The sequence below is a fragment of the Lutra lutra genome, chromosome 9 (assembly GCF_902655055.1).
Source record: "Lutra lutra chromosome 9, mLutLut1.2, whole genome shotgun sequence".
In the NCBI taxonomy this organism is placed as follows: Eukaryota; Metazoa; Chordata; class Mammalia; order Carnivora; family Mustelidae; genus Lutra; species Lutra lutra.
Window position 1 is genome coordinate 115,382,073 of NC_062286.1, and position 21,742 is coordinate 115,403,814.

The 21,742-nt window shown below is 44.2% G+C and overlaps 2 protein-coding genes across 2 annotated transcripts in view; one reads left to right on the forward strand and one right to left on the reverse strand.

Annotated features, from left to right (window-relative positions):
- The window catches only part of PDYN (prodynorphin), a 105,763-nt gene that overhangs the window by 15,993 nt on the left and 68,028 nt on the right, over window positions 1-21,742 (forward strand). The gene's annotated exons all lie outside the window — the stretch shown is intronic.
- LOC125108752 (protein CFAP276-like) lies at window positions 14,061-14,650 on the reverse strand. The gene has a single exon (XM_047745024.1). It carries the CDS (start codon window positions 14,630-14,632, stop codon window positions 14,117-14,119), a length of 516 nt encoding a protein of 171 aa, XP_047600980.1. The 5' UTR covers window positions 14,633-14,650; the 3' UTR covers window positions 14,061-14,116.

The following is a 21,742-nucleotide window of genomic DNA, read 5'->3' on the forward strand; positions in this document are numbered from 1 at the left end:
CAAATCCTTCCAGAGATACATAAGCATATCTACATGGGTATTCATGTGTGTGTGTGTGTATGATCTTCTTGACGCATGTATATTTTTCTAAATGGCAGCATGTCAGGACAGTATTTAGCCCCTAGTCATATATGTATCATACATATGTGTATCATATGAGCTACACACACATATCATATATATGTATATGAGAAAGGGAGATACACAGACACACATATATCTTTCTCTAGCCATCGTCGTCATCTTCATCCTCACATCTATCTATGAGAGATAAACTGGCTCATAGATCTAGCTTATTTTTTGTTGCTTTTTTCTTTTTTTTTTTTAAGATTTTATTTATTTGAGAGAGAGAGAATGAGCGGGGAGAGGGGCAGAGGGAGAGGGAGAAGCAGACTCCCCACCGAGCAGGGAACCCTGTGTGAGGATCGATCCCAGGACCCTGGGATCATGACTTGAACCAAAGGCAAACACTTAACTGACTGAACCAACCTGGTGCCCCTAGATCTAGCTTATTTTTAAGGTCTGCCCATTATTCCTTTTGTGCATGCCCCATGGTTTATTTAATGAGCGTTCTGTGTGTGACTTTCAGGTTGTTTCCCACCTCTTGCCGTAACGAACAATGGGCATTGAACAACTTGTCTTTTGCACATAAACATAAGTGTATCCCTAGGCTTATTTCCTGGAAATGGAGCTCTTGGGTCAAAGGGCATAGGCATCTCAAATTCTGATTTGATTGTCAAGTTGGCCTTCGTGGGGAGTCCAGTTTACTCTCCAACCCATGGCGTAGTGGGTCTGTGAGTCCCCACAGCCTTGGGACATTGTTCAGCTTTTCGATCTGTGCCATCTAACAGTCTTTGGCTCCTGGGTTGGTAAATTACCCTCATGATTATTACTGGTGGAGAAACCCAAGTCCAGGGAGGAAAAGGACTTGCCTACCCTCACCCTTATCCAGGTTTCTGTACACAATGCAAAGAACTGGTGGGTCCAGGGTGATGCTGACGCCATGAGCCCCACCAGGAAGGAGGAAGCGACCCTTGAGTGTTGGAGTTCTGTGAACTCTGCTTTGCAGGTTCTTTATTATCCCCGTTTTTCTTGAGTGAGATTTCGCAGGAACGCTAAGGATCAAGAGGGTGAGAAGCTCTAGTGCTCCGGGAGGCTTTGGTACAGCTCGTTCCCTATCGCTGAACAGAATCAGTTTTCTGAAATACAGACCTTGACATCTCACTCTTCTCTTTAAAACTTTCTGTGACCCCACCTTTCTCAGAGTTCCTGATCAGCAGCACGGGGGGGGGGGGGGGGGGGGGGGGGGGGGACATCTGGAAACTGATTAGCAATGTGCATTTTCAGGCCCCACCGTTGACCTGCTGAATCAGACTTCCTGGGGGTGGGGCTCAGCATTTGGGCTTCAACAAAGCCATCCCGTGCTGCTGATGGGCACTCCCGTTTGGGCACCCCTGACTTACAGAACGAAGTGGCCGTTCTTCATCGTAGCCCCCCACTCACCTTTCCCTTTCCTTCCCACAACTTCTAAACACATCTAGCTACAGGCTCCTCAAACCTCCCTGCACTTTCTTCTCACCTCCGTGCTGGGGGGCAGAAACCCCTAGCAGTCGCCCAATTTCTATATAGCAACGGAAGCTTGCAGCTGGAAATCCCATTTCCCAGCCTTCCTTGTAACTGTTCTGACCCATGGGGTGTGAGCAGGAAGTGAGTGTGCAACTTCCTGCTGGTGCCCCCAGAAGGAAAGAACGCGTCTGCTCTTCCACTTGCCCATTTCCACTGGCTGGAATATAGTCATGAACCATTAGAACAGATGAGGGCTGGGCATCGGGTATGGTGAAGCATCAGGAGAGAAGGGGCCTGGGTCCCTGACACGGTGGGGTCGCCACAGGGCCCTAGACCACTAAAGCCTGGACTGTGGTTAAAGAAAGGAACTTCCATTTTGTTAAGCCACAGTTACTTGAGGTCTGTGTGAACACAACTGACTATCTTCCCTAATCTGCTACCTTCCGGTGTGCTCTCCTCCATCTGCCTGGCAACAGCCCTCTCCTGCCTTTGAAGGACAAAATCAAATGCACCCCCTTTCCCTGATCCTAGGAGAGATGATTTCTCTCACCACCTCAGAGCCCTGGTTGCTGGCTAGTGTAGAGTCAAGTCCTCTCTCCACCGGAGCTGGAGCTCCTTGGTGGGTGGGGCGGGGGGGGGGGAGTGGGATGAGGGGGCGCATGGGGCGCTTGGGGAGCATGAGTTTTGTCATGGTGGAACATTACACAGGTCTGGCTCAGTGTCTGACGCAGAGTGGATTCTAACGAACATTTTTCAGTGGCAACTCTAAGTCAGCTTCAGCGGGTTTTGTGTGCTCCCTGCTAAATTGTGCTTTGGCGAATTCTTTAGATGAGAAACAAGAACAAATTTGTGATCTGGAATGGTGGGTAGAACTGTTTTTCTCTTCCCAGAATGGCTTTGGACCAAGTGGACCGAGACTGGCCAGCAGTGGGTGCTGTGGAAGATGACCTGGGGGTTAGGTGTAGGAAGATGATAAAGCAAGAGAAAGAATTCATTGTCTCCACACAACCCACGAAACCCCCATCTCCCCATGTTTGTTCTGAATGGTGTGGAGAGGCCTCAAGGTCAAGACTTGTGAGAAATGGTGACACAGTGAGACCTTTCTCAAAAGGCCACGCCGTCTTTGCAAACCCATGTTTCATGCCCCAGGAGCCTCCTGGTTTCTCAGAACGATGTTTGTTCTTTGGGACCAAGCTATGCCAGAACACTCTGACCTTTATTCTGACTCAGAACTAAAAAGTCTAAAGCCTATATTGTCAATCAGATGGGTGATCTCTCTCGCTTTCTCTCGCTCTCTCCAAGGGCTAACAAGTTGTTAATATTCCATTGGTTCATCAAATATTTATTGGGTATCAGCTTTTTGCCAGGCACTGTATAAGGTGCTTGGAATACAAAGATGAAAAAGATGTTCTCCTTGTCCTCACTCACTAAGTGCAGACACAAATCTATGAAAGAATGATCACAATAATGCAATAATTTCCAAAGTGTGGTCCCAGGACTGCCCGGGGGGCCCTGAGACCCTTTGAGGGGGATCCATAAGGCCAAACTATTTCCATAATAACACTAAGACATTATTTGCCCTTTTCACTCTTAATTTTTCATGTGTGTACAGTGGAATTTTCCAGAAACTGCACGTTATCTTATATCACAACATATTATAATGCAGCAGCAGACAGGAGAGTCAGTTGTCTGTGAAGCCAGACATTAAAGAGAACTTGTAAATTTGTACAACAGTGTCACTCTTCTCACTACTTTTCAAAAAATATATTTCATAAAAATAAAAAATGATTTGATCTTATTATTGTTTTAAAGGTAATAGATACTTAAAAGATATCTCCATTTTAATTTCTCATATAGCAGATACCAATTAATGTGACCCACAGCAACAAAATCTCTGTGTAGTCTTCAATATATATATATATTTTTAAGTTTTTACTTTGCGATCACGGTAGGTTCACATGGGGTTGTAAGAAAGACAGCACAGAGAGGCTGTGTACTCTTCACCCAGTTTCCCCTGATGGCGAACGTCCTGTCTCACTTCAGTACAACCAGGAGACTGGCGGTGATATAGTCCCACTCCCTTATCCAGATTCCACCAGTTGTGTGTGTGTGTGTGCGCGCGCGCCTGTTTAATGTACACCACTTTCTTGCATGCATTGATTTGTGTGTCCACCACCACACTCAAGATGTATAACACTTCTATCAAGGGATCTCTCCCACTACCTTCTTGTCCCCACAGCCGCCTCCCTCCCCATCCCCTCCCAGACCCCTGTTCTCCCTATTATTAATTTTGTCATCAAGAAAGTTCTATAAATGGAATCATACATTACGTAACCTCTCGAGATGAGATTTTTCACTCTGTGTAATTCCCTTGAAATCCACCCCGGGTGTTGTGTGTATCCAGAGTGCACCCCTAGCGTTGGCTGACTGGTGTTCATGGTGTGGACTGTGGTTTACTGAATCATGCCCCTGGGGAAGGACATTTGGATTTTTTCTGATTCTTGACTATCGCAAATACTGTCACTATGAGCACTCATGTACAGGGTTTGTTTTTTTTTTTAAGGATTTTATTTATTTATTTGACAGAGAAATCACAGGGAGGCAGAGAGGTAGGCAGAGGGGCGGGGGAAGCAGGCTCCGTGCTGAGCGGAGAGCCCGATGTGGGGCTTGATCCCTGGACCCCGAGACCATGGCCCGAGCCGAAGGCAGAGGCTTAACTGAGCCACCCAGGGTTTTGGGTGAACAGAAGTTTTTACTGGTCTGGGGTGAATGCCCCCAAATATAATTGTTGGGTAGTACAGTAAGCATATTTCATTTTGTAAGAAGTCATCATAATTTTTTTTCTTAGTGGCTGTATCATTTTACATTCCAATCTATGAGTGATCTAGTTTCTCTGCATCTCCACCAGCATTTGGTGTTATCACCGTGTTTTATCTTAGCCATTCTGATAGTTGTGTAGTGATAGCTCATTATGATTTGAATTTGCATTTCCTGATGGCTAATGATGTTGAAAATATTTTTATGTGCTTACTTGCCATCTGTATATTCTTCTCAGTGCAATGTCTGTTCATGTTCTTTGCCCATTTTCTAATTAGATTGTTTGCTCTCACTCTTGGGTTTGGAGAGTTCTTTATGCATTCTCGATGCCAGTCCTTTGTCAGATATGTAATTTGCAGATATTTTCTTCCAGTGCTTTTGTCCTTTTTTTTTTTCTTTTAAATATTTTGTTTATTTGATAGAGACACAGCAAGAGAGGGAACACAAGCAGGGAGAGCGGAAGAGGGAGAAGCAGGCTTCCTGCCGAGCAGAGAGCCTGATACGGGGCTTGATCCCAGGACCCTGGGATCATGACCTGAGTAAAGGCAGATGCTTAACAACTGAGCCACCCTGGCACCCCAGCTTTTGTCCTCTTTTTTTTTTTTTTAAGATTTTATTTATTTATTTATTTGACAGAGAGACAAATTACAAGTAGGCAGAGAGGCAGGCAGAGAGAGAGAAGGAAGCAGGCTCTCTGCTAAGCAGAGAGCCTGATTCGGGACTCGATCCCAGGACCCTGGGATCATGACCTGAGCCGAAGGCAAACCCACTGAGCCACCCAGGCACCCCAGCTTTTGTCCTCTTTACAGGGCCTTTTTTGGAGCAAAAGAGTTTCATTTTGCATGATCCAACTTTTTTTTTTTTTTTAATGGATAATGCTTTTACTAAGGACTTTTCACCCAGCCCTTGGTCGTGAAGATTTTTTTTTTAAGTTTCTTTTTCCCCCAGAAGTTGTATAGTGTTGGGGTGTCTGGGTGGCTCAGTCGGTTGAGTGGCTGACTCTTGATGTTGGCTGGAGTTTTTATCTCAGGGTCCTGGGATCAAGCCCTGCATCAGGCTCTATACTCAGTGAGGAGTCTGCTTAAGGATTCTCTCTCTCTCCCTTTCCTTTTGCCCCTTCCCCTGCTCTCTCTGTCTCTCTCTCAAATAAATAAATAGATCTTTTTTAAAAAGTTGTGTAAGTTTTCGTTCTACCACTAGTCCTTTTTTGATGAAAAATTTTGAGTTAATTTTTATATAAACTGTGAAGTTTAGGTCAAGGTTCATTTGCCTCTGAATGTCAATGATTTCTAGGGGATCCTGGCACCAAAGATTTGAGAACTTCTCTAATAATGTATATGAAGTACTCCAAGGTATGTGCAAAGTGTTATGAGAAGGTTAACTTTGAGCAAGCCAGTTCTTTTGAAGACTTCCCAGAGGAGGTGACAGAGGAAGAGAAGGCTTTAGCAAGCAGAGAAGAAACCTTGTTTTCTTTATTGTCCTTATAGCCAATGGGAACAAGAAAGAAAAGGACCTAAGGAATTAACAGACTGAGGTTGAAATCCTTCTTAATTAGCTAAATTGCTTACTTTTCCTAAGCCTCAGTTTTCTTATCTGTAGAATGGGTGGAATAATTCTTTCTTTTCAAGGGAACTGTGAGGGTTAACTGAGTACCTAACTTGGCAGCCATGGTGTCTGCTGCATGGAAGGCACCCAATGAATTATCTTCTCTCCCCATTTGACGATTTCCTTTACATTTTATCCATGTTACAGAGCTAGACCATTGCTTTGATGGTCAGCCTATATTGGCTTCATTCTTTTCTCCCCCCACATGGCACTGGATGAATGGTTCTCAGACTTAGCTGTGTATCAGCTGTCACAAAGCTGATATGGACTATGAAGTCATGGAAGGCTTTAAAACACACATTGCAGAACTTCTGCTTCACTAGGTCTGGGTTAGGGCCTGGGAGTTTGCATTTCTTTTTTTTTTTTTTTTTGGTGGTCAGGGGTGGGGGTGGGTGTTGCATTTCTTACAAGTTTCCAGGTGATGCTGATGCTGCTGGTCTGGAAAACACACTTTGAGAACAACTGCTCTAGGTACTCCCAGTAATTGTTTCGATAAATTGTATAGAAGGAATCAAAATATTCATGTTCTACACGTAAGTAGGTTTTCAAGGAAATGGCTTCTTGTGTTTGGTTCTCCAAATCCATAGAAAACTCAATGGGGAGACTTCTGCTTTTAAGATGGCTAAGTTTCAGTTTTTAAATACTTTATTTATTTATTTGACAGAGATCACAAGTAGGCAGAGAGGCAGGCAGAGAGAGAGGGAAGCAGGCTCCCTGCCAAGCAGAGAGCCCGATGCGGGGCTCTATCCCAGGACCCTGAGATCATGACCTGAGCTGAAGGCAGAAGCTTAACCCACTGAGCCACCCAGGTGCCCCTAAGTTTCGTTTTTAATTGTGGTAAAAAAAAAAAAAAACCACCTCACATTACACGTGCTGTCTTTGCCACGCTTGAGTGCACAATTCAGTAGGGTTAAGTATATTCAAGGATGGCTGGGTTTTCTCTCTATCTTGTTCTCTTCTCATTGAATCCCCTTCATACGATAAGGAGAACACGCACACACCCCTTCCATCTTTGACGAGACCAGGACACATCTCTAACTGTGAAACATAAGAAATGAAGACAGAAATTGGGTTGGGGAATGACAAAAGCTTTGGCAGAATGGAGGAGCGTCTGCCATCTTGCCCAAGAAGGGGCATATACTGATGGACTGCCAATTCACCCCAGAATCCCGGAAGGCTCCGGAATGGCAGAACCAGGTTTTGCAGGAAGTAGAGGTAAGGGAGGGTGCCAAAAACAAGAGCACTCACTGAAAATCTTTGTCATGGGGCACTTAGACCCCTTGTCCTCAGGGGTTTGATCTCTGGAAATCTTTAACCAGTGAGGTTCCAGATTTTGGGACCACACTCCTGAAGCTTACGGGAATGGGGGAGAGGGTGCTGAACTAGACATAGGGGTTGTCTAAAAAGCTGCATTCTGAATGATGACACCCTCAGCCCTTCCCAGCTGAGCTCCAAAATATTTGCATGAAGGCTCATTTGGCAACATCCCCCCCTCCTCTCCTGCCCCAAGCAGTCGCCCAGAGCTTCCTTTTATGAAGAAACCCAAATGCCCCAGAGACAACACCTGCCGTCGTGCCATCTGGGGCGTCTCGTAAAGTCTAGCTGGACACTCAGTTGTTCTACAGGGAAACGTATCCGTTGTCAAACCTTCTCCATACTTGCAAAGCTTTCAGTCAGCTTTTACTTGCCTCCCTTTGAAATAAAGATGATTAGTCACTAAGTTTTCCAATGAATGAGAGAGAGGGAAGAAAAGTGTTGAAGAGCCATTGCTTTGTGGCGGTTGTCACTTTGGCCTTCTCTGGGCTTGTTTGGGCACCTGCTGCTGAAGGATTGACTTACGGAAAGGATTCTTAACCTGAGATCCCTGCTGTCCTTGACAGTGGGTGGCAGATTCTCCATAGGTGTCTATACAAGCTCATGACTGGATTAGAAGGAACACATCATATTCTCTGGGGGGAGTCTGAGATGCGCTAAGGGCTGGGCCACTCACTGACTAGATTTCTAAGCTCTCACCCCAGGCTTGTTCCTTGCATATATTTTGCCTTCTCACCTCTGGGCTCTGTAAACACAGGTACTTTGACTGGGAGCACCTTTCCCTGTGGGGAGAGTTAATTCCAGGCCCTCCTTCCAGACTCATCTGAAATACTGGTTTTCTAGGAAGTCTTCCCAGACTCCCAGCCTCCTGTCTGGGTCGGGTGACCCCCTGGGTGCTTCACCAAACTTCTGCACACCTCCCTCCTCTCCTTCAGAGGGATTTGTCTGCTGCCTCTGGAGGAAAAAGCCCCCTTTCTCCCAACAGCCTCGTTGGAGAGCTGTGTAATAATCTCCCAGCAGCTCCTGCTTGCCCAGTCTCAGGATAAAGTGCTTGTTAATTGGGCTGAGAGCTGGACTGGGTAGCTGTTTGGGAGTAAATCACCTCACGCCTTTGAATTACACTTCAAAGCTTGGTGGAAGGCAGAGTGAGCTGACTGGAAAAAGAAAAAGGGGATGACAGGGCAATCACTAAAACTCTTTTTGCGTCTGTCCTTAGGTTACCTACTAGGGCTGGGTTTACTGAGGTTCTTCTGAATCCTGTGAACTTGAACCTGAACTTGGTAAAGGGAAAGTGAGGTCAGGGCAGTACCTTCCCTCTGAGTCAGCACCAGATGCTAGCACCTGCCAGGAGAAGGGTACGAACGAAGTACTTAAGTTGGTCCAGCCCTAACCCACATGATATGTGGAATAGACATTATTATTTGGAAGCCACTCTGTATCTGAACCCCTATGCTCAGTTTCAAAGAATTCCTCATGTTACATGTCTCGGTGGGAGACAGACACCACTTCATTTCTGTTTTCCATCTCTAACATTTCTTTTTTATTCTTCCTTAGAAGGCCCGTCTCTCTGCTTACATTGCCCATTTGTTCTTGCATGTGGTCTACTTTTTCCATGAGTGCCTTTAGCATAGTAGTCATAGTTATTTGAAATTTCCAGTCTGATCATTTCAACATCCTACTATATCTGAACCTGGTTCTGATGTCTTCTCTGTCTCTTCAAACTGTGTTTTTTCCTTTGAGTATGCCTTGCGATTTTTTTGTTGAAATCCAGACCAGATAAAAGAAACTTCGGTAAATAGGCCTTTAGTGATGTGGTGATAAAGTGTAGGGGAGGGCAAGCCGGCTATCATCCTGCAATTACGTCTCAGTCTTCTAATGAGGCTGTGTGTCTGGGCTGTGGACTTCATAAGCATTTCTGTTTCTCCTTCCCGCAAGTGGGACAAGATGGCTAGAGAGTGCTGAAGTTGGGTGTTTTCTTCCCCTAGGTCAGTTAGGCTCTGATAAGACCCCAGTAGGTCAAGCTCTGGTAACATAGTTTTTCTTTAGGATAGGCAATGGTAAGAACAGAGTGGTTCTGTGTATTTCCTCTTGCCCTGGGAGAGGCATGAAGGGATTTTCCACCCATATTCACTGAAATTCCAGTATTCACTGTGAGAACCTGGTCAGGCTCCTAGAAGAAAAACTCGTAAAAGTCTGGGGGTTCCCCATGACTGGGGCCCCCAAGAGGCTATATCCCTCAAGTCTTATTCACACTGAGCCTCCTGCCACTTGTCAATTGTCATTCAGGTGTTCCTGCCTTGGCACTGGTTCCCAGGGAGGTTTCTGCTCCTGAGAACTGTGATTCTTTGTATCTGCCTGTCTGTCCAATTTGGGGGGGGCAGCCGTCTGCCCTGGGACCTCATTTCTCTTACAGATCCAAGAAGAGCTGTTGATTTTTCAGTTTGTTCAGCATCTCTCCTTGTTGTCAGGACAGAGTGATGACTTCCAAGTTCCTTACATGCTGGACTGAAACTGGAAGCCAGGATTCTTTTTTTTTTTTTTTTTTTTTACATTTTTTTCCATTGTAGTAAAATATCCATAACATAAAATTGATCGTTTTAACCATCCTTAAGTGTCCAAAGCATTAAGTACATGCTCAGTGCTGTGCAACCATCACTGCCATCCATCTGCAGAACTTTCTTTAATCACCCCAAAGTGAAACTTCATACCCATTAAACAGTAATTTCCCATTATGTAAGTGCTAACTTTTATATCATTGTTGATGTCCTCATCATTAGGGCATAGTGGACACCTGCAATTGTTCGATTAGGAGGCTGGGCATCATGCTCAAGCACACATTTTGGGCGGGGCATCATGATTTACTTTTAAGAAGGGGGCTAATGGTCTCGGCGTGTATGTTTTAGGGAGGAAGGGTCACTCATGGGGAACAGCCAGGGACTGAGTCTGCTGTGGATGTTCCTTCAAGTCAGCGCTCAAGCACGCCCTGGAAATCTGTCCTAAATGAAAACATTTATCAGGGTAAATGTCCTGGCTCTGCATTGACTTCATTTCCCCAGTTTTGTTTTATTGTTTCATCTGCCCAGGAATGGAACCCTGAAACTCCCAGAGAGATGAATGGGAAGATTCCATGTGCTAACCTCATTTCCAAATGTAATTGGTACCTGAATTAAGAAGCTCTCTGCTTCCAAAGGCTATGTTAACAAAGCCATCCATTCTCCTCTCCATCTAGGTGGGCCAGTGTCCGCTGTGATGCATGTTCAATGTTCCAGCAGTGGGGAAGTTGTGGAGTTGCTACCACCTTTCTGGAGGGCAATGTGTCTGTACGTATCAAAATTTTAAATTTGTAGAATCTTCAGCCCAGCAATTTCATTTCAAGGATTTTATTTATCTCAAAGAGGTAATTGGACAAAAGGATGTTTGTACAAAGATGTTTAATGCAGCTTTGTTTACAGCTGTGCAAAACTGGAAACATTCTAAATGTCCAACAATAGAGGACAGTTTACGTCAATTACGACACACAATGGTGTGTTTACTACGTGACTCTTGCCAGAGACAGAGACGGGGGTGTGCTGTGAGTAAGGAGATACCTCCCAAGTATTCAGGCATATCCTGCAGAATATTTCCCTCCTTAATGTTCTCCCACTAGAATGATTCCTAGTTATAATACCTAAACTGATAGTGTAGATGTGTCTGTCAATAACAATGCTTTTGAGGGGGGCAATTGTTTATATAGAAAACATTTATATTTAGGTCCTAAAACTCATTAGGACATTTTAAACAAAATTATTAAAAGAAAAAGTTTCACACATTGTATCCCAATCAAAATGGATAGGTTAGAAATACATGGAGAAGTGTTGAAATTCAACCAAGTGACCCAGACTGTTCAGCTCCTAACATGATAGTTGTTTTTTTTTTTTTTTTAAAGATTTTATTTATTTATTTTTGAGAGGAAGGGAGAGTACATGCGCACATGAGCGGGGGAGAGGCAGAGGAAGACACAGACTCCCTGCAGAGCAGGGAGCCTGATGTAGGACTCGATCCCAGTACCCTGGGATCATGACCTGAACTGAAGGCAGACGCTTAACCAACTGAGCCCACCCAGGTGCCCCTAACATGATAGTTTAAAAATTATACATGTAGGTATGTATGTGTGTGTATATGAATGTATACGGATATACACACATATATACATTTTACAGAGTTTACCTCAGTAAAATTTCAGGAAATCTGTTGAGAGTTTTGAGTTTTTCCCAATTAATATAATGGGAATAGGTTTCCTTTTGATATTTTTAAAAAAGATTTTATTTATTTATTTCAGAGAAAGAGAGAGTAAGAGCATGAGAAGGTCAGAGGGAGAAGCAGACTCCCCGCAGAGCTGGGAGCCCTATGTGGGACTCTATCCCAGGGCTCTAGGATAATGACCTGAACTGAAGGCAGTTGCTTAACCAACTGAGCCATGCGGGCGCCCCTCCTTTTGATTTTTTTTTAAAGAGTTCTTTTTTTAAAAATTTATTTGACAGACAAATCACAACTAAGCAGAGAGGCAGGCAGAGAGAGAGGAGGAAGCAGGCTTTTTGCTGAGCAGAGAGCCCAATGCGGGACTCGATCCCAGGAACCTGAGATCATGACCTGAGCCGAAGGCAGAGGCTTAACCCACTGAGCCACCCAGGCGCCCTCCTTTTGATATTTTTATTAAGGACATCTGTTTCTTAGGACTTGTTTAGTGAGATGAAATGGGCTATGCCCAGACTGGGAGGGGACCCTCTTATCCTAAGGCCAATTTCTACCTCCATGGCTTCCCTGGCCTCCAATTCCAGTTCTGCCCGTTCTGTCCCCCAGCGCTCAGGATCTCCCCACCTGCTGACCCTTGCAGAGGCTCCTGACCTTGACTGACCACATTTGGCACAACCCCTGGACCCCTCACTCCTGGAGCTGAGCTGGGCCTCCCCAATTCTAGCATCTCCACTTTTTGCTCTGCAGCACTCCCAGTCTGGGGAGAGTAGCTGCTTTCCAGGTTCCAAGATGGAGTTCCTCAAGTGCCCCATGCGTCTCAAGTCCTTCTCTCCAACAAGTGATTCTCCTCAGCACTTGTGTGGGGGGCTGAGAGCAAACAAGCAACAAATCCACAACTGTAATAAGAACCAAAACCCACAACAATGAAGTAGATAAGCAGATCGTGAACCATTGTTACCCTGGTCAGGAAGCTTCTGGCTGTATGTAAATCAAAGGAGAGATGCCCAGACCTCAGAGGTATTTCCGAAATACCTCTGAGGTCTGGGCATCTCTCCGGGGGTGGGACCTAGGAATTCACATAGGATTTTTTTTTTTTTTTTAAGATTTTATTTATTTGAGAGAGAGAGAGCATGAGAGCAGGGAAGCAGGGTAGAGGGAGACAGAGAAGCAGACTCCCGGCTGAGAAGGGAGCCCAGTGTGGGACTCAATCCCAGGACCCTGAGCTGAAGGCAGAGGGTTAACCGACTAAGCCACCCAGGTGTCCCCATCACATAGATCTTTTAATTTCCTAGGTATTTTTGATGGGCAGCATGGATCAGAACCACTCTTTCACACTAATCATAATTCACCCCTGGATCCAGGGAGGGGGCTATCTTCCCTGAAGCACTTGGCCACTAGACACCTGAAGAATAATGAGGGTTGCAGCAGAGAAAATGATAAAAAGGGTTCAATGTGTAGGCGAGTGATAGTATTTGACAAATACGATGTGCCTCTATTTCTTCGGGTGGAAAAATCATTTAAATATATAAAATGACATGTATGTCAAGAAAAAAATTCTGGAAGACCACAGATCAAACTTTTACTAGTGCTTATCATGGTATGGGGTAGGGGAGAATTAATTACAGCTGGTTTTCACATACTCGTTGAACTTTTACCATGAATATTAATCACCTAAACAGGAAAACAATGAAGATAGGTACATTAAGGAAAAAAGATGAAAAAAAGACAAAAAGAGGTTGTAAGGGGTGAAATTCTGCTTTATCCCTGTGAGGTGTCCTCTGTGGGGTGAACCCAATTCCTTGTTCAAGAACCGATTTCTACAAGCTTAGCGTTTATCACTGACCCAGCAAGTCTTCCTCTCTTTCCCATGTGACCAGGAGGGAGGTAAACTACGATCAGGACACTCCCACTTCCCTTGCCCGTGGTTGGGTTAAGCCAGCACATGTGACCAGACTGTGGTCCATGAGAGGCAAGGAAGTCTCTGCGGAATGTTTCTTTACTTTTCAAAGAGGCACAGGAACAGAGGTTCTCCCTTTTCCCCAAATTCTTGACGCTATGTGATGCCTTGATATGGAAGCCGCCGTCCTGTGATTATGGTGGGAACAAAGCCCACGCACGAAGGATGGCAGAGTGAAAATGCTCAGTAGCAGGTTTTCAAACCGGAAGCGTAATTTCCATACAATAAAATACGGAAACCTCAAGTGTACAGAGCGTGGCAAATTTTTATGCATGTATACCCTCGAGTAACCACTGCTAGGTCGAGATGCAGATCATATCCAGCCGTCCAGAGGGTTCTCTCGCGCTCCCTCCCAGGCAATATCTAGCCTCTACTGTTCTGATTCCTAGCTCTGTAAATTATTGTTCCTGCAATAAATATAAATGGATTCAAGCAGTACTTAACTGTTTTGTGTTTGTTTTCTCTTGTTCAGCATGTTTTCTTTGACATTCACTTAGGTTTTTTTTTTGTTTTGTTTTGTTTTTTTTTTAAACACACTTCAGGCTTCATCCAGCACAAATTTATTTAATGGAGGTGGGCAGCAGATGTTCCACTATGATTAATTAGTCCAGGGGCCTGTTAACATTAGGTGGAGAAGAAGCCACCATCATTCTTTCGGGAGTAGCCTCCATTGGTGGCTGCAGTGTGAGGGGACACTATGGATCCCTGGATGCTGTGGATAGACTCCTTCTTAGGGTTGATCCAGTATCTGATGTTAGACCAGGAAGTGATGGAAGGTGGTGGAGGAGGGGGTAAAAGTTCTCCAGGGAATTGGGTCTTGATGATTCCATGGGTATCCTGGGTAGTCTCCTGGTGTAAGAGTATCTCACTTTTGTTCTTGAATGTCCCTGTGTGGTGGTTGTACAAGGCTGCTAAGCGGAAATCCAGGTCATCCTTTGGTATCTCAGGATCAAAAAAATAAACATCCCGCCTCATGGAGGTGATTGTGGGAGTTGAGCTGAGCCGACTCCAGGGTTCCTGTTGCTGAGCAAGGTGAGCTGGGTTTTTATATGGCAGTTTCTTGGAGGCCCGGAGTTTTCCCAGGTAGGTCTCATCGTTATCCAACGTAGGGTGCTGGAAAGGGTCTCGGGTGAAAGGCATGGTAAAATGCGAAGTGAGAAGCTGGTGTCTTCACTTATGTTTTTATGTACACCAGTAGTTTATCTTAAAAAAAAAAAAAATCCCTGTGTAGTGTTCCAGTGGTACCACAATTTTGTTGATTCATTTCCTGCTGATGGACATTTCAGCGATTTCCAGCTTTGGGCTGTTATTGGGGGTCGGGGGGAAGGTGCGATAAACATTCCATGTACCCATCTTTGCGTGGAAGGGTGTCTTCCTTTCTCTTGAATGTACACCTAGGAGTGAAATTGCTGAGTTATAGGATAAATAACAATTAATTAGTAGATACTGCCAGTTTCCAAAGTGGTTTAACCAACCTCTACTCCTACCAGAAGTGTGTGACATTTCCTATTGTTCTAGGTGCTCATCAACAAGTGCTCTCACCAGTCTTTAATTTTGTCCATTCTGTGGTGTCTGGGTGGCTCAGTTGGATAACCGATGGCCTTCGGCTCAGGTCATGATTCCAGACTCCTGGGATCAAGTCCAGCATGTGGCTTCCAGCTCTACCGGGAGTCTGCTTCTCTCTCTGACCTTCTCCCCTCCCATGCTCTCTCTCACTCTCTTTCTCTCTCAAATAAATAAATAAATAATCTAAAAAAAAGAATTTTGTCCATTCTGGTGGGTGAGTAGTGGTACCCTGTTATAGTTTTAGTTTGTATTTCTCTGATGAGTTTTTCAAGTGCATTTTTATCATTTCCTCTTCTAAGAGGTGCCTGTTTAAGTCTCTTTCCCTTCTTAAAAGTTAGTTGTTTTGTCTTTTACTTACTGATTTGTAAGTGTTCATTTATAGTCTGGATATAAGTTCTATATAAGATATATGGAATGCAAATATCTTCTCCCAGTCTATAGATTGCTTCTTCACTTCCTTAGTAATGTCTTTTGGTGAACATAAGTTCTTATATTTAATGAAGTCCAAATTATCAATGTTTTCCATGTAGGGTTTTTTTGTTTTGTTTTGCTCTGGTTTTGTTTGTTTGTTTGTTTTTGTGCTCAGTTTCAGAGAGATTTACCTACCCCTAAAATGATGGAGATATTTTTCTATATTTTCCTTGAGAAGCCTTATTCTTTTTAACCTTTACATTTAGGTCTGTGATCTGTATATCACATTCATTTTTATATATGGTGTGAGGTAAATATTCATTTTTTCCCCCAAGCCTGTGTTCTATATGAATATCACATTTGTCCAGTGCCACTGAATCCTTGCTGGAAATAAAATGAACTTACATATTTGGTTCCATTTCTGGAAACTCAGTTCTGTTCCACTGGTCTATTTATCATTCCTTGTACTAATACCACACTGACTTAATTACTATAGCTTGGTATTAAGTGTTGATATCTAGTAGTGTATGTTCTTCTTCAATATAGTCTAGGCTGCTCTTGTGTATTTCCATGTAAATTGTAGAATTAGCTGGATGATTTCCACATATAAACTGTGGGAATTTGACTGTGATTGTGTTAAATCTATAAGTCAATTGAAGGAGGATTGATTTAACAATATTCAGTCTTCCAATCCATGGCATATTCCTCTATTTAGATCTTTTGGATGACTTTGTTGAACATTTGATTTCATTTAATTAGCCCTGGAGTTACCTTACCTTGGTCTTCTTGTTATTATATAACAAGATTATATAAATGTATTGTATAAATATTTTCCTTAATGCTTAAGTAATTTTTCCCCTGGTTGTTTGCAGCCAAAAACATCTCAACTAATATAACTAATATAAACTTTTCCCGTAGTGTGATGGATTAAGCAGATGGCTTGAGTCTATGCTACATCCTGTGTGGCCACAAGTAAGTCACCTAACCTCTCTTGGCCTGTTTCCTTATCCATGGAAACCTCATGAGATTGGGACATTCTTCTCTTTTTCACAAACTAGTGAACACTGGCTTATCTTTTTTTTTACTCAATTTAAGGATCATTTTCTTTGGGAAGACTTCTCTGACTCTTCTCTTTAAAACCTAGATCTTTGGGGTGTCTGGGTGGTTCAGTGGTTAAGCCTCTGCCTTTAGCTCAGGTCATGATCTCAGGGTCCTGGGATTGAGCCCTGCATCGGGCTCTCTGCTCAGCGGGGAGCCTGCTTCCCTCTCTCTCTGCCTGCCTCTCTGACTACTTATGATCTCTCTCTCTGTCAAATAAATAAATAAAAATTTTTTAATTAATTTTTAATTTTTTATTAACATATAATGTATTACTAGTTCCAGGGGTACAGGTTTGTGAATTGCCAGGCTTACACGCTTCACAGCACTCACCGTAGCACATACTCTTCCCAATGTCCATAACCCAACCACCCTCTCCCTACCCGCCTCCCCCCGGCAACCTTGTTTGTTTTGTGAGATTAGGAGTCTCTTATGGATTGTCTCCCTCCCAATCCCACCTTGTTTCATTTTTTCCTTCCCTACCCCCAAACCCCCCACATTGCCTCTCAACTTCCTCATATCAGGGAGATCATATGATAATTGTCTTTTTCTGATTGACTTATTTTGCTCAGCATTATACCCTCTAGTTCCATCCACATCGCAAATGGCAAGATTTCAAATAAATAAAATCTTAAAAAAAAAAATTAAACCTAGATCTTCTTTTCTTGGGGTGCCAGGTGTCTCAGTCAGTTGAGCGTCTGACTCTTGATTTTGATTTGGGTCATAGTCTTGGGGTCATGGGGTCAAGCCCCACGTTATGCTGCACTCTGGGCATGGAGCCTGCTTGGGATCCTCTCTCTCCCTCTCCCCTGCTCATGCTCTCCATCTCTCCCTAAAAAAAAAAAATAAAAATAAAAAATATTCTTTTCCTATACATGCTTTCAAAGCAGTCAGTACACTGTAATGTCATTGTTTGCATGTTTGTCTCCATCAGTGTCTTACTGGATCAGTCAGGGACTGGGGCTTGGTAGGGAGCAGAGAGCACACTTAAAGGGCTTAACTGAAGAGGGTTTAATGAAGAGACAATTATAGAGGAATAGAGAGGATTAAGGAAACCCATAAGGGATGATGAGGTGATCCAGGTACTAGCCACAGATGCAAGCCATTATCTCTGAAAAATGGAGATGAAGGAAGTATTACTGGAATCCAGTGAGACCTGTAGCTGTGGAAGAGGGGCTCCCCAACGTATGTCCTGGCCTATAGGGAAATTTGGCCATCAGGAGAACCATTGGCAGGTAGGGAGGGGAGAATAGATACCCACCTCTCTCTCCCCTCACCCTCTGACTTCAGCTCCCATAGGATCACCCCAACCAGAAGACAGAGGGGAAAGGAATCCAGGGAATACCATCATAGAGGTCATCTCTTGAGGCACAAAGTAGAGCAGCAGGAGGCAGAAAATGGATATAGGAGAAGAATGAGCCAATGGTCAGTATCTATACTCACCTTCAGCATGAGCTTCTAGATATTAGACACTAGACTTTGAAGAATGTGTTGCCCTAGTGTACTACACACCACTTACAAGAATCCAAGCAGCATATAAATTAAAAAAAAAAAGTACCCTAATTGCTCCAGAATAACCTTAGCTAACTATTTGTTATATAATATTTCAGGTTTTATATGCATGCACACTACGTATGTGGGTCTGTGGAACATTGTGTTTCCAAAAATGACCACATCAATATTTCTGGTCCCGTGCTCTTCCAGACTTGGCTACTTCCCATCCATAGGTGGGTCTCTTCCCCTCCCTGGGATCTGGAGAGGGCTCTGTGATTGCCTTGACGGATAGAATGAGGCAGAAGGGATGCTGCCTGACTTCCAAGGCAAGGTTATGAAAGGCAATACGGCTGTACCTGGAAATCTCTTTTCCTAGGATGCTCACTCTGGGAAGCCAGCCACCACATCATGCAGAAACCCTGGTCACAGGCAGAGGCCTCACGCAAGTGTGATGGCTAATTGCCCAGCTGAGGTCGCAGCTGACAGCATTCATTGCCAGATAAGCGAAAGAATGAACTTCCAGATGATTCCAGCTTCCAGCGTCTGAGCCACCTCAGCTGATGCTACGTGGAGTGGAGCACTTGTCTCTCCCAAGCCCAGCCTGAAATGAAGATCCATAAGCAAAATAAAAAACTGTTTAAGCTGGGGTGCCTGGGTGGCTCAGTGGGTTAAAGCCTCTGCCTGCGGCTCAGGTCAAGATCCCAGGGTTCTGGGATCAAGCCCCACATTGGGCTCTCTGCTTGGCAGAGAGCCTACCTCCCCCTCTCTCTGTGCCTGCCTTTCTGCCTACTTGTGATTTCTGTCTGTCAAATAAATAAGTAAAATCTTTTTAAAAAAAGAAAAGAAAAACAAAAGAAAAAAATGTTTAAGCTACTGGGATTTTGAGCAACTTGTTCTATAGTCATAATGCTGGGTCCGTTATCAAAGGATCGAGACCGAGAGAGAGTGAAAGTTATGTAGAGCTTTATTCTATGCCAAGTATTAGAAGTCAGACTGACCGGCCAGGGCCGTCTCTGAAGAGAGTGACCCCCACCCCCCGCCCATCTTACAGGCTACCTTTTATTGGGTAAAACTGCAACCCATATTTTGGTATCTCAACCCACCGGGTTTGTGTGTTTCTTGCTGATTGGCTAGTTCCATCCGGTCTGGTGACTTGTTATTCAAGATTACCCCATACCAGGAACCATTACAAACAGTACTTTCTGGGAAGGCTTAGTCAGTTAACATATTCAGTGTGAATAATAAGATGGTCATCCTTCCCAAGATGGAGTCACTTTGGTTTGGGCAAGACCTCTCACTGTTACAAACAGTACTAATTAGATGTCTCCATCTGGCCTGACTCTTCCTTGTATTCTGGGCTCTGTTATCAGGAACTAGCCGACTACATTTTACTGGTTTCTTGCACTTGCTTCTAAGTAAGTTTCTCTGGGGGGCAGGGTCAATTTAAGTTTACTGCACAAACAACAAAATAGCTATTTACCCAAGATGGAGTCGCTCTGGCTAAATAGGTCCTTACAATAACACCTAGAACAGAGGTCATAGCAGGGGGTTCGACTCTTAGGCTCTGGCATCCGACATCTTGAGTTTGTCTCTGCTACTTATTCCCCATGTAACATGGGGTAAGTTGTTCAAATTCTAATTCTTACTTCTTTGCCTGTAAAATGTGAACACGTGAGACTAAACATTGCACAGAATAAGATTACTCTACAAAACCATCAGCTCAATCCCTAGCACATAGTAATTATAATTCTTGATCACTGATTCCCTAAAAGACTACCAGGAAAACTTGTTGATCAGACAAAGCTAAGTGTATCCAACTTCCTGCAGGAAGGGAGAACACCACTCAGAACAAGTCTTAGTGGTGTCAGAAAGTGAAGACCTCAAGGAGGGACACTGCCGGGGCATTAAAGGCTGAGCTGATCATATAAGTGGGGAGTTCATTAAGGTGGGTCATATAAGGCAGGTAGCTGGTTGAGACAGGGCAAAATTTATGACCTAAGAGCTTTGGATTGTGGACCCAGAGAGGCAAGGGACTTGAAGTGAGTCCCAATGAGCAAATTTTGTTTCCTTAAGTAAGGCATATGTCTGATTCTGTCTTATCTTCTGAGAGCAGGTATTTCCTAGAGCAAGCGACTAAATTATGACTTGGTCGTAGTATTATTTAATGCAGGGACAGAAAGAGGGTTGCTTTCAGTTCTTTTTATTATACTTTTTTTTTTTTTTCATGGAAAACAGCTCCAAGTCTACCGCACCTATTACATTGAAACTTGCCTTTCCTTTGAAAACATTGCTTGGATATCTTTCCTTATCAGTACATATCAATTCCTTTTATTCTTTGTAACAGCTGCTCGATATTCGGTAAGGCTGCAGCAGGATCTGTTTGTCTTTTCACATATCAAAAGACACCTGGTGTGTATATGCTGTCGGGTGGGGAGCCCAGACTCTTAGCACAGTGCCCAGCGCAATGTAGGCACTCAGAAAGGTGTGTGACTGAAGGGAGCGTGTACATGAAATCTATAAAATGCCCCATATGAGGAAGGTATGGGTGGATGGTTGGGCTCCCCTGTTACAACCTCTTATGCCATTCCGATATTGTCCCCAGGTTAGGAATCATCTCAGGGTGGGCATGGCACGGGAGAGCCCCAGAAGTCCCTATGTGCCCCCAGGGAAGAATGGATGAGCCTGGAGCGGCCAGGTGGCACGTTGAGGCAGGGGTGCATGGAGGGTGCTGCTGAGTCTCCGAGCCACGCATGTGCCCAGGAGAGAGGCGGAGGCATAGAGTCTGTGACAGTGGGAACAGATCACAAGTTTCAGCTCATACCATTGGGACGCCACTAGCCAGGCAGGTCGGAGGACACCTCATGGAACCAGCAAGGCCCCAGTGGACTGGACAAGGGCCCCTTCTTTCCGTTACCATGAGGACAGTCCCCCGACATCCAGATGCCATCAAGGAAACATTTGAAGACCAAAGAAGCACCACTGTAGGAGTTTTCGACTTATAACAGGACTCACCATCTATGAAAAAGAGGCTGGTACAAAACGTGGCCAGAGGTTTTTCAGCAAGGGGTCGTACCACATCCATTGGGGGCATTTGGAAAATGGGGAGTGGGGGCGTTTCCTCCCACTTTTTGATTGTGAAAATGTTCAAGCAGAAAAGTAAGAAGAGTAATTGAACCCATGCCCATATATCCGTGGCCTAGATTTCTCAATTGTTATGTTTGTTCCACATAATTGTTTTATCCATTTTTTTTGAAGTAGTTGAAACTAAATTACAAACATCCTGACATTTCACCCCAAATGCATCTCTGCAAAGCAAGGACAATTTTTTTTGGCATGACATGGGGGCGTTCTTAGTTGACACTGGGGAGCGCTACTGACAGTTCCGTGGGCGAGGGGCAGGGAGGCTCAGTGTCCCCCGATGCCTGGTCTATTCCAGCTCAAGGAAGACTTGTCGGCCCAAAGGTCCAATAGCATCATCCTGGGCAAATCCTGCTCTGTAGAAAGACAAGTTTGTGTGGGAGGATGTGTGGGGGTGCATGGGAAGGGCGCCATCACATATCTATTCATTTCATATGAATGTCTTTATTAAAAAGTAACACAGAGACTGCTAAGATATGGGGATGCACACAAAAAGGTTATAAAGGAGAAGCAGGGAAAAAAAATCAGCCATAGTCTCAGTCT

Bases quoted from the DNA above. Each gene is read 5' to 3' on its own strand.
- LOC125108752 (XM_047745024.1), bottom strand. From the start codon at position 14,632: ATGCCTTTCACCCGAGACCCTTTCCAGCACCCTACGTTGGATAACGAT.